Genomic DNA, 13,152 nt, shown 5'->3' on the forward strand with positions numbered 1-13,152 from the left:
TCTTTAGAGGATCTGCAGTGTTAGGCAACAGGAGCATCTCAATTTTCCTCTTTGCAAATAGCTTGAATTTGTCTGCATTTGCATGTGCTAACCTGTGAGCACAGACTGACATACAAATGTGATAACATCACCTGGAACTTTTCACTCTTGGCACTCCCTTGCTGTATCCAAATTCCCCCACCTGTAATGTTTACAGCAGCTCCAGCATTTCGGAATGCCTTGCGTTAATCACAGGTTTGAGCTATCCCAGGACTTAAACAAGCCTAAGGAGGACAGAGAAGTACTGAGAGCCGGATGGTTGCTGTATGCAAAACCTGAATATTAAATTCCATCTCCCTAGGATTGTTCTGTGTCCTGATTCTTACTCCTAACAATCCCAGTTGCATAATCTGCTACACTACACAGTCGCTTACTAGATTACAACCCAAGAGTCAAGACTGGTCCTGCATATTGTACTGCAACAGTATATGTCTGTGGCTAGGCCTGGCTTTCTGCACAAGACCAGTTCTGGTTTAGAGACATTGCCAGGCTCATCATCCTGTCTCTGCCTTACTTTCTTTCTTCAGATTCCAGGTTGGACAGTGATATAAGATGCTGATCTTCCTTCCATTCTGGTCAGAAAATTTATTGACATGAATAATACAGCCGCCCTGTGGAGCACCCTCCCATCAGATGTCAAGGAAATAAACAACTATCTGACTTTTAGAAGACATCTGAAGGCAGCCCTGTTCAGAGAAGTTTGAAATGTTTGATGTCATATTGTGTTTTAATTTGTTGAAAGCTGCCCAGAGTTGTTGTTGTTGTTGTTAAGTTGGTTAATAAAGGATATTCTGACACTGACTGATATATTTTCTTCTTAAGGCATTTCACAGGCTGCGGCACACAGACAACTCCCCCCCAACAGAACAAGTTTTCTGTGCCTAAAAGGTGTCTGTATGCATCCTTGACTGCTTAAAAAGCGACGTTTTGAACATTTTGTCCTGACTGACAACTCCATGAGTCACTTTCAACAACTATCACAGAATTAATTATAACTAGAATTTGCAAGTGTTACAGGTGGAAAATATAGGTGTGAAGGGTGGGTTTTTTTGGGTCATCAGAAGAGGCATACAAAGTTTGCTAATGGTCCCAATCAGAAGAAAATTGGAACTCAAGGATGGAGTTTTCAGAACTTTCTATCGAAAGAACCCTTGGCCAGATAGGACGATGAAGCAGCTTCCCAGAAAATCCAAATGGTTCATATTGGTTTGCAATATGTTCCATTCCTCCCACAGGGATTCTGGGATAATTGCAGCAAGTTAATCCATTCGTAAAACATACCCTGCGCACCTGGAGAAATATAGCTTGGAAGGCAAATCCTGTTCACTTCCCTTTCCCAGCCTTGATAATCCCTCACTCATGGTGGCATCCAGGCCAGAATGCTTTTAAGCTTCAGAAAGTAGACCATTGTGTGCACCATGTTAGGGCAAGTCATGCCTCTGGCTTTAAGGTAGCCCCCCCTGTGTCCAGCTGCAACATACAATAAGGCACTTAATGGTGGCATTAATAAGCAGTGTGTAACCTGGAAGCAGTCCTTCACTTCTGACAGTAAGAGCTGTTCGACAGCAGAATGGTCTCCCTTGGGAGGTGGTGGACTCTCCTTCGGAGGTTTCCACCCATGGGCATAGCCAGGATTTATGTTGGGGGTTACTTAAGTATTTTTATTGATTTACATGATTGGGCGGGCAGCTGCCCCCCTGCCCTCTGGCTACGCCCATGTTTCCACCTGTCCTGGATGCTTGAGCTGAGATTCCTGCATTGCAGGGAGTTGGACCAGATGACTCTCAAGGTCCCTTGGTGCCCTCCAGGTATTTTGGATGACAACTCCCCCTAGCCCACGCTGGCTGGGGCTGATGAGAATTGTCATCCAAAACATATGGAGGCACCAGGTTGGCAAAGGCTGCTGCAAAGTTTCTAGAGCATAGCTCACAGATCATGCTGCACACCTGCTAAGAATGGCTAAATGTTTTGAGCCGGGGCATTTGAACAGCAACTTTCCACAACCTCCGTTTGCTGTTCTGGCACATAACCGTTAAGTGTCCATTTTTCTCCTTGGGCAACAGTCTTCTTCCTGTGAGAAGCCAGAGATATGCCTTTCCTGGTCCTTGGATGAAGCATTTTGTCCATATATATTGTGGGGATCACATGTGCTATAGCAGCACCATTCATTTTCCTGGATTTTAGCCCCATGGACCCCAGATCTGCTGTGCACAAAGTTGGCTACCCAAGTCATTCTAGGAGACCCTAAGCACAAGTCTATTACTAGTTAGTTACAGCCTCTGTCCCTCCCTCCATTGAGCTCAGAGCAGTGCTTTGGCTTCACAGCAACCCTGCAGGGTAGGTTAGGCTGAGAAAGTGGCATGTCCTTTCAGTGAGCTTGAATGAGAATGATACTTGAATGGGGATGTAAGCCCAGGCACTTTCCACATCTAAATCTAGCATTTGAATCACTGCAACATACAAATTCATCAGATAGTTAGACCAGCGTTCTCAGATGCAAGCAATGGTGTTTGAAGGTGGGGGTATGTCACCCCCATTTTATCTGTTTGCAGTAGAAACACTAGTATCCATGAAGCAAGAATGTTTTCTATATAAAGTATTTTCCTTCATATGCTGTTCAGGACAGAGGGTTGCTCCATGAGTGTACAGTGAATCACTTCAAACCGCCATCAGTTATTGACTGCTGAAGTGTTTATATGGGGATGATCAGGGAGAGTCAGCATGCAAGGCTGGTAAGGCGATGGCAGCTTCTGTGGGGGAGAATGAGCAAGCTTTTTAGTATCACAAAGCTCTTCTTCAAGCAACCTGGCAAGCTTTAAATTTAGCTCTGAGCTTTCAGGAATAGTGAACCATGGCTTCTTATATTCTGTGACACCCAGTTTTGTTTGTTTAATGCTACCAACTTAAAGTGCTAAGGGGTTATTATAAAGCTGGTAACTAACGTGGCATTGCAAAGTAATATACCGGGTACTTGGAGTTATTTTTAGCTTTAATAGAGAACAGCTCGAAAGCTTTCACATTGTCACCTACGGAAACCCGATTTACAATTTACAAAAACAATAGCTTAGGTTACAGGGTACGAATTATTTACTCCCTCGTTTCTCCATTACTCACAGGCCCATGTAGTGGCAGCTGTCCTTCGACTTTCTCGTCCCACCACCCCATTTTACTCCCGTACAGGTACATGTGTCCTTCTGATCCCTTCAGCTAATGCAGTCACCAAGTCTTGGCATCAGCTAGAATGAAATCTGTAAGTTCATAACAGGAGTCATGCCCTGGACCAAGAAGAATGGGGCTTCTCCTTGCTGGAGACATCACAGACATGAGTATATGGACTGAGATCTCAGCTAAGCATGTTGGCTACTGGCTCAGACCCAAGTCAATACCCTCACTATAACCAGGTCAAAAAGAATGGCTCGGGTGCACTTTCAAAGGCAGAGACAAATACAGGAAACACAAATGACTGTATCTGATTTAAATTTATTTTCTCGACCACCCCCGCCTCCAGGTTTCCCAGTCATACACTTCGGAAGTTTTTCTGCCTCACTTCCTTATTTACATTTCTCTGCCATCCACAGATGCTTAAAGTGTTTTTCAGGGGGAAGGGAAAGAGATTGTATGCGAGGGTAAAATTACATTGATTTAGCCGATCAATTCCCTAGTTATATTAAATCTGTTACGACCATCTATAATGATAAAGGGGGAGCTAAGTGGTTATTGGACTCCAGCTCGCATCGACCTCCTTCAGCATGGCCAACAATCAGGGATGATGGAAGTTGCAGGACAACTACAACTGGAGGGGGTGCCACATTGGCTATTCCTGTACTTGACACACACACACACACACACACACACACACACACACACAGACTTTTGGTTGCTGACTGAAAAAGACTAAGGCTGCAACCCTAGGCACACTGACTTGAGACTGAGTCCCCATAAACTCAGCGGAATTTATTTGCAAGCAAACATGCATGGGACTTGGATGTTGCTCTGCCCTGTGTTTTCCCCAGACCCGCTTTCTGGTAGTTCACAAAACATTCAGAGTGAGCAGAAAACCACCTGAAGACTCACTGAAATGTCTTGCTTTTCCTAAAACCAGCCCCCTTGGCGACTTGACCGGAGGAAGCCCTTACCTGTAGGACACCTGTTTTCTGATGGTCAAGTGCAGAAACTGATCCTCCATCTGTGCCCTTAGGGACGGGCCTGCTTCGGCTCTCTCCTCTTCCGGCTGCGGGTTCAAGTTGTGGCCCAGCTGCAGGCTGGGGGGCAGTGACTTCCCGGCTCCGAGAACCCTCCATTCTTCTCTTGCAGAGCCTTGCCAGCTTGCTTTAGCTCCCCTGGCTGCTTCCTCTTCTCCAGCAGAATCGCATCCTCTCCAGGTCCTGGGAGAAGCTTCGGCCATTCTCTCCCAAGGAAGACGGACTCAGGCACTTGCTTCCTGGGCACTTGCTACCCAAAGGAGCACAATACTCAGCCCTGCTGTTCTTGGCGGTGGGCTTGGATTTCTTCGGAAGGAAGGAGAGAGAACAAGGAAGTCAGCTTGCTTGGCTGAGAAGATTTGACAGGTTCTTCAATGGGTGGCTATTGTTGCTTTAGAATTATCACTCACCAGCCTCATTCATTCAGGAAAACAAAAGCACGAGGAATTCCGGGGAGGGAGGGAGATCCCAGAAACTTAGACAAGACGGAGGAATTACCCCTCCCCAAATCCAGCTGCCTTTCCAGAACGGCAGGAAGATTTTTTTTAAAATGGGAATAAGAAGTTAATATGACGGCCAAAAGAGAAAAGGAGGCAGCGAACTCGGGAAGGATCAATTTCCGCCAGAGGAGATGGGGAAGCCTTATTCTTTTTCTGTTCTTGCTGGAGGGAGAAAAGGACCAGTCAGGGTTTCTTCATGACCTGGGATCCGATGCTCTCCACCTCGGCGTCTTCCTCCAGAGCAGCCGGGACAGCCGTGATAAGAAAGCACCCGCCGAGAAGGAGAGACTCGGCGGACCCTGCTGCCGCAGAAGACAAAGCAAAGGGAGAGACGGAGGAGGGAGAGGGAGGGAAGGGGGCTGTGCTATCGCTACACCGGAGAGCAGTGTCACCTAAGAGACATTCGGAAGCCGGCACTTAACCCTTGATAATCCAGGCAGAACTGAGCCTTGGAACTGTGACCTGATCCTAGAATGCCCTGAGATTTGGTTGAGAAAGGGTTCGATCTTAAAGAGAGGGGGTTCCCCAGGGATCATCTAGTCTGACCTCCGTGCACACGTGGAAAATCCGAAGGGTGTGAACACGACCACACGCGAAGAAGAAAGGTGGGTGAGTGGTCTGCTAGGGTGATTTCTGATGGATAAAGAATAGGGTTCATCCAATAATAGCGTGTTTTTATTTATTTATTTAAAAATAGTGGACGGGGCGTAGCTGTTTCTTTGGCAACTCGGTGATCTCCAGCTGTTTCAGACTAGTCGCATCCAGCTGTAGTCCAAAACAGCTGGAGGGCACCAGGTGCTGTACAAAAAGAGTGAATGGATGTTTTAATTCACATTTTTTTGTCTTAGGCAAGTCACGCCTCTGTAAAATGGAAATAATAATGACCTGCCTCGCAAAGGAAACACCGTGAAATCATTTTTTTTAAAAAAAATCCTGCTTACTTATCCGTATAATGAGGTGGGAGTAAAAATGGGTGATTGCAGGAAACAGATGGGAATGAAACTTTTATAGCTTGCTGTGCTATATATAGTGCTATCAAAATAAGAAAATAATAAAAAGGACTCTTAGGGGGTGTAAGGCTTTAGCTTCTTCCTCTGGAAAAATGGCTGCATGCTTGCCTTTAGCAGAAGGGAATAAACTTCAGGTAAATCTCATTATCCCAAGACTCTCCCAATTTATTATTGCTGGTTAAATGTGATTCTCTCCAGAGCTGACACCTCCCTTGCTCTCTGGGCATCAAATAGTTGGGCAACTGTCAGAGGTGCCTACTGGATAGTGCCCAGGACATGAATCATAATAAAAGACAAAATGCATGCATGCACATAATGTGGGCATTTTTTAAAGGTTTGTTTTTGCTTTTATATCTTTAGCTCTTTCCGGGATGAGTACTTTTATACTCTACAAGGTGAATACTCAAGTCTTCCTTTACAAGAAACAAAAGCATGTCAACAATTAAAAATTAAACACCTTTCCTTCTCACCAATATACCCTAATTCTTATTTATTTCCCACCCACCCCCTATTGCTTATTTGGAATCCCGTGCACTTCCCCTCTCTAACACAGGAGGGCACAGTTTCCATTTTTTATCCCCCCACCCCCCAAATGAAACAGGTATTTTTCTTCCAGCAGCTTGGCTATCCACTAACGAAGTTGCCTAACACATCCTCCTGTGCTTCCAGGGAAGGGTTAGGGCAAGTGGAATTCTTCCTAGGTCTTCTTGCATTAAAAGAGTCATGGAATATTGCATCCATCGTCTCTACATCTCTACCCTGCTCTTGGTCACACTGGAAAGTATGCACCTGGCTTCTAGAGGCTAAGACAGCACTGCACCAGAAAGCAAGCACGACTTGGTGAATGGGCAGGGATGCTCTGAGGACTGGACTAAATTATACCAGTAGAAACTGGCTCTATTACATGAAGTACCCAGCCAATGAGGATGTACAGCACATGCAGATATTTATTCTCTAAAGAACCAATTTGATCTTGATGCACAAAGATCAGGTAACATTCAGAAATATTCCCTTCCTCTCTCTCTCCCACTACCACCCCCACATGTATGTATGTATGTATGTATGTATGTGAAACCACAGCAGGATTGGGCCTGGTCTGCATTTGTAATTCAGGGGATGAGGCATCTGACTGTCCTCTCCAGAGATCTGTAGTGCCATTTATATACAGTTTCTTATCACCAAAGGGTGTGAATCTGCTTGGCCACCAATCCAGAATTTTGGCCTTGTTGCTGACCTCTCATCCGTTGCCAAGAAGAAGAGGAGGAGGAGGAGTTTGGATTTGATATCCCGCTTTATCACTACCCTAAGGAGTCTCAAAGTGGCTAGCATTTTCCTTTCCCTTCCTCCCCCACCCCACAACAAACACTCTGTGAGGTGAATGAGGCTGAGAGACTTCGGAGAAGTGTGACTGGCCCAAGGTCACCCAGCAGCTGCATGTGGAGGAGCGGGGAAGTGAACCCGGTTCACCAGATTATGAGTTCACCACTCTTAAGTTCATCACACTGGCTCTCTTGAGAGCAGGCAGCCTTTCAGTAATGGAAAGGAAGAGGCATCAGAGTGAGTTCCTCTCCTATTGTCTCTTAGCTGTCTCATAAAGCCCAGCCAGGTTCAGTGCTGCCATCTTTCTTTTTCTGGGACTCAGTTATCCTCCTGCACAAAAGGGGATTTCAGCATGGCATGCACGCATATCTGTAAGAAGGAGCTGCTTGAGACGTGCAAGAGAAACCGTGCCTGCTCTTTGCAGACCCGAAACCACCATGAGGAAATAATGTCAGCAGCACCTGGGAAGTGAAAGGGTCCTTGAATCTGCGCACCAGAAACAAGTCATGTCACTTGTGTGACATCTCCGCCTTTTACATTCTCTTTGCCTTGCTAGGGTTACACCCATCAATCGCTTGACATCTCAGCCCCCCACACTTCCCACATCTTCCTACTGCCTTGTCGTGACTTGTCATTTAGCCGAACTCCCCAGGCTTTCCTTTCAAATCTCTCCCATGACTCAGCCCCATCAACCCCCAGATAGCATTAGTTCCTCTTCTCTAGATCAGCTGTCATCTCCTCTGCCCAAGGTACACATTCAACCAGTGAAATGTACATTCATTTGGTGTATCTTACTTGCCTCAGCATACAAGATACTATCAAATGGTGGCACTTTGTTAGAGTAAGGCTTGGACTATGGGCTATTTTTCTGCACCTATGCTCTTATTTCCACCTTCCCAAGAGAGAGCTCAGCTCTGCATGGGCCTCACAGTAGCCGGAGTAGCCAGAAATGGGTGGCTAGATAACACGCCTTTCAAAAAATCATTTGGCTCCAAGGATTAATGCTCCCTTTTGCCCATGAACAGAGATCAGCCTTGCAATTGCTTTATTTCTCCTCTACTAGACCACTGAAATACAAAAATGGATTCTGTGCTGTTTAAAGCTCAATGTTCTTTATGCTTCTGCCAGATAGCCAGAGGCTGATCTAGCTGAGTCAATATGCTTCTCACATTTAAAACCAGCCTAAGGGAATTTCACAGCAAACATGAGTCTGAAACTCTCCATGGGCAAAGGAAGCTGGGTGGGGGATTCTAGGGAGAAAGTGACTGTCGGGGGGGGGGGGAGAGTTAGTCACCCACTTGTCTCTCTTCTCCAGTGCAGGCCACTTCCTCCTGTTGGTCATTGCAGCTGCTGCTGCAATGTAATGTGTGTAGCTTGCTAACCAAGTCTCAAGTTGGCTTGTTGATAATCGGGAATACAGTGATACCTTGGTTTAAGAACAGCTTAGTTCAGGGGCCAGCAAACTTTTTCAGCAGGGGGCTGGTCCACGGTCCCTCAGACCTTGTGGGGGGCCAGACTATATTTTTTTTGGGGGGGGGGGGAATGAACAAATTCCTATGCCCCACAAATAACCCAGAGATGCATTTTAAATAAAAGCACACATTCTACTCATGTAAAAACATGCTGATTCCAGGACCGTCCGCGGGCCGGATGTAGAAGGCGATTGGGCCGGATCCAGCCCCCGAGCCTTAGTTTGCCTACCCATGGCTTAGTTTATGAACAACTTGAATTAAGAACACTGCAAACCTGGAAGTAGGTGTTTTGGTTTGTGAACTTTGCCTTGGAATAAGAACATGTTTCGCTTCCTGTTGAGTGTGTTTCATTTGTAAATTGAGTCCCCCACTGCTTTGGGAAAGCACGCCATGGTTGAAGAATGCTTTGGTTTAAGAACGGACTTCCGGAACGGATTAAGTTCGTAAACCAAGGTACGACTGTAGTTGCTGCAGCAAACACTAATAGCAAAACACGTTCTCAAAGTGCCTGCCAGGCATTGCTCAACTACAGTTCCCATCACCCCTGGCCATTGGCCATGCTTGTTGAGGTTGATGGGAACTGTAGTTCAGTAACATCTGGAGGGCCAATGGTTTCCCACTCCTGATATACCTAAGGCAGCAGCAAGAGGTATCAGCAGACGGCTGTGGGGAAGGGGTAACCCTAAGTTAACAGAAGTACAAAAATGTATAGGAAAAAAGGTCTGAGTGGGGAGACTCTCCAAAACAGCCTAATGAGGACTGGTTATGCTCTGTGGCCACTGAGTGTCTGTTGGGGGGTGGAGGGAGAATAGAGCAGTAGCCTCTGGATTTGGCCCATGAAGCCTTTGGAGTGAACCCCGCCCACCTTGCCCATACCTAATGTCATTTGACAATAAGGCATGGGAAAGTCCAAGCCCTTCTCCAAGGGAGAACTGGGAGCCGCTTCTAAATGAGCTCCCAATTCCTCCTTTGCAGCTATGGCTTAAGCTGGGCACCCTTATCTGAGATGGTGCTCCAGTTTCTTCCTTTGCAGCCGCAGCATGAATTCAGAAGAAGTGTCAGATTCCAGATGCTGCAGCTGCAAAGGGAAAAAATATGGGAGCATTCTTCTTTGCTGTGCCCTAGAAGAGTTGTTCGTGAAACTGACCAGACAGGAGCTTCCTATGTTCCTATGTCTTCTTCATATGGCCATGCAATTGTGGCATCACAGAAGTGCCCAGAACAAAGCAGTTTCCGCTCCAATGCCACACTTTCTCCTAAAAGAGCAACAAGGTCAGAGAGAGAGTTTTCTCCCACAGCTAAAAATGAAGTTTTTGCTATCTCCGCCTCCTCACTTTCTTTTCACAGTGCCTGTCTCACACTCACAAGCAAGCATTGACGCAGACATTTTCTTTTTGCCTGAATGTACCTGGAGGCACTTGGTGAGTTTTGCTGAGCCCACGGGCTTCTGGTAAGCTGCTGGAGAATCTGTTGCCGTGTGACATGACAAGGATTAACGTGCCCCACTTGACCGTCTCCGTCAAAATGGCATAATTCATTCTGTATAATGACAATTGAGATCCTTCAAGAATAAAGTCCGAGGAAAGCAAGGCTTCCGTTAAATTTTCTTGGAAGTAAGCCCAGTTTGAAATCAGTGGGGCATACTTCTGTGTAAACATCCATAGGATCAAGTTGCATAGCCAAATAATAAGAACTATACATAAAGCCATGTATTGGCCTTCTCTCCTCTGAACATCCAGCAGAATGAGGTGGTAAAAGCAGAGGCGGATTTAGGGCAGTGTGACTGGTTCCCCCACACTGGGTGCCAAGCCTAGGGGGCGTTGTAGGGCAACACAGCTATGTGCAGAATGGAAGGCAAAAGGTGGTGACTGCTGAATTTTGGCCTCTCACAGGGCACCACTGAAATCTGAAAGACCAAAGTCCTGGGCCCCCCCCTGTAAAATCCTGAGGCAGTTGAACAGATTGTACCACTGCAGGTAGGGGGTATCATAGTGGATCACTTCCCACATAAAATATTTCATTTCAGTTTCAAAAAATAAGCAAACAAATGCATCAGGATGGACAATTCAAAATTTATAGTTGAAGGTTTTTGTGTGTTTTTTTAATGTGGGAAACTTGTTTTAAAAAAGATCTTCCACCTGCAGTCGGGAATAGCACATGCCATTCCGGCACCTCAGGATTCTGCCATTGCCTTATCCCATAAGGCAAAGAGGCTAAGATTTTTCCATTTAAAAGTATGGGGCTATTTGTTGCTCAATGCATCCGAATGTATCCCTGGATCCAGTCAGCTATGGATCCCTTCCCCACTAATCTGCGCTGGGGTTTCTTGCCTTTCACCCATAATGTTTCCAAGGCAGCATACAAATCAAAACATTTACAAGAATAATGTAATAAGGCCATCTGACAGCCAGTGGACTGTGTGCTGGAGTTTGTGCAAACTTCTTTAAGCGTGGGTCCCTGGATGCTGTCAGACTACAACTCCCATCATCCTTGATCATTGGTTAAGCTAGTAGAGATGATGGGAGTTGTAGTCCAACAAATATCAAGGTTGAAGAACTGTATAGAGTGTAAGACCAGGAACAGGGAGATCCTGGTGGTATGTTTGGACAAAACTTCAGTACAATCTTAATCCTTGCTGATCCCTCCAAAGGGTGATTATCTTTGCTGACAACATACCAGGTAAAAAACAGTCTGGAAGTCAGTTGTTCCAGTCTCAAAGAGGATGGGGCGTCTATTCACTCTGCTGATGATGTCACATAGTCCCAGTTGCTGGGAGAGATACAAAGGTCTTTGCTTCAAAATTTTAGCCCATGGAAAAGATTAATCTCCGAGTGAAGTGTTGTAAATATGTCCACGGAAATAAAAATTTATCTGGGAGCAATGATCAGCTAATGCTTAGCTGCCTTGGTCACAGCATCTTGGTCACTGATGAGCTTGAGATTCTATCAGGGGAAATGATTGAGTTTGTTGAGCATGACCTGCTCCTTATAAACCTCATTACAATGATTTCGTCTGGCTCCATTACTCTCCAAATGGCCCTTCTGCCTGTCAACACATGCGGTGAGTGATAAGCTGCCGCAGCAGGTCAAAGAACTGCAAAGCGCTGACCCTCCTGCCCCAAGTTTCAGGACTGCTAGTTGCAGGGCTTCCCTGTCTGAACAACACACACCCTTCCCCAAAACCATGGGGCTGAAAGAGGGGGGAGCTGTGTCTACTGCAGGAGGGAAGCATATGTCTTTAATTCAGTTATATGTACTTACAACTATGAGGATGAAACTAATACAAGTGGGTTATATCTAACAGTGTCACTCAGCAGAGAGCAAGAAGGCTTCTGTCAGTGGAATGGGAAGAGAAGCAAGTTTCAGTAATTCTGCCCTTCCCCTCCTGAAGCTCCAGAGGACTGGGGGATCCTCCTTAACATCAGTTGAATGACACCATAGGGTGGCCCATTGTGTCTACACCTACTCTGCTTCTGAACTGCTTGGGGTTCTCAGCCAATTATCATCTTGCTGGCATCCATCTGTCCTGTTGGTGCTGACCTTTAAAGCCCTAAATGGCCTCGGTCCAGTATATCTGAAGGAGCGTCTCCACCCCCATCGTTCTGCCCGGACACTGAGGTCCAGCTCCGAGGGCCTTCTGGCGGTTCCCTCACTGCGAGAGGCCAAGTTACAGGGAACCAGGCAGAGGGCCTTCTCGGTAGTGGCGCCCGCCCTGTGGAACGCCCTCCCATCAGATGTCAAAGCGATAAACAACTACCTGACATTCAGAAGACATCTGAAGGCAGCCCTGTTCAGGGAAGTTTTTAATATGTGACATTTTAGTGTATTTTTCATCTTTGTTGGAAGCCGCCCAGAGTGGCTGGGGAAACCCAGCCAGATGGGCGGGGTACAAATAATAAATTATTATTATTATTATTACTGGGAGACAATAGAAGAGTTTGCCTTTGGGGGTGAGGTCAAGCCTTTGGACATTTGCAGTGCCTGCTGTGGCTATATATACCTGAAGGGGCGTCTCCACCCCCATCGTTCAGCCCGGACACTGAGGTCCTCCTCCAAGGGCCTTCTAGCGGTTCCCTCCCTGCAAGAAGTGAGGTTACAGGGAACCAGGCAGAGGGCCTTCTTGGTAGTGGTGCTCGCCCTGTGGAACGCCCTCCCACCAGATGTCAAGGAAAGAAACAACTATCTGACTTTTAGAAGACATCTGAAGGCAGCCCTGTTTAGGGAAGCTTTTAATGTTTGAAGTTTTATTCTGTTTAATATTCTGTTGAGAGCCACCCAGATGGGCGGGGTATAAATAAATTTATTATTATTATTACTACTACTACTACTACTATAGAGACTGATGCAGGAGACATATGTTTTGTTGCAGCTGGGGCAGATGAAGACACCCAGTTGTGCTGCTGCAGAAGCACCATGGCATTTCTTCTCTCTGAAATTTTTGGTTAATTGCTCATCTGCCTTTTAACTAATCAATAAATTAATTATTTTCTGCTGGGGCTTATGCTGTTGCTTCAATTTATTAGCTGCCCCAGCCTGAAAGAGAAAAAAAAGGCAATGTTTCTTGGTGACTATGCATGCTGACCAGAGAATGTACAAAATACAGTCAAGAT

At 46.0% G+C, this 13,152-nt stretch overlaps 1 protein-coding gene and 1 long non-coding RNA gene across 3 annotated transcripts in view; one reads left to right on the top strand and one right to left on the bottom strand.

Moving 5' to 3' along the window:
• DGKZ (diacylglycerol kinase zeta) overlaps positions 1-5,037 on the bottom strand; it is a 142,329-nt gene extending 137,292 nt beyond the window's left edge. Inside the window, exons 1-2 of one of the 2 annotated variants that reach the window (XM_081001488.1) lie at positions 4,943-5,037; positions 4,176-4,547 (exon numbers count right to left, since the gene is read on the bottom strand). In XM_081001488.1, the coding sequence (XP_080857614.1) occupies positions 4,176-4,444 (269 nt within the window). In that variant the 5' untranslated portion in view covers positions 4,445-4,547; positions 4,943-5,037. Of the gene's footprint in view, positions 1-4,175; positions 4,736-4,942 lie in introns of those variants that run through there. The other variant, XM_081001485.1, reaches the window with a different exon arrangement.
• A 74-nt stretch (positions 5,038-5,111) lies between these two features.
• On the top strand, positions 5,112-12,457 carry LOC308475489. The gene is made up of 2 exons (XR_013985257.1): positions 5,112-5,346; positions 11,847-12,457. It is a non-coding gene; the product is annotated as an uncharacterized lncRNA (long non-coding RNA).
• The last annotated feature ends 695 nt before the right edge of the window (positions 12,458-13,152 follow it).

The sequence above is a fragment of the Podarcis pityusensis genome (genome assembly GCF_964106645.2).
Source record: "Podarcis pityusensis genome assembly, chromosome: 1".
Lineage (NCBI taxonomy): Eukaryota > Metazoa > Chordata > Lepidosauria > Squamata > Lacertidae > Podarcis > Podarcis pityusensis.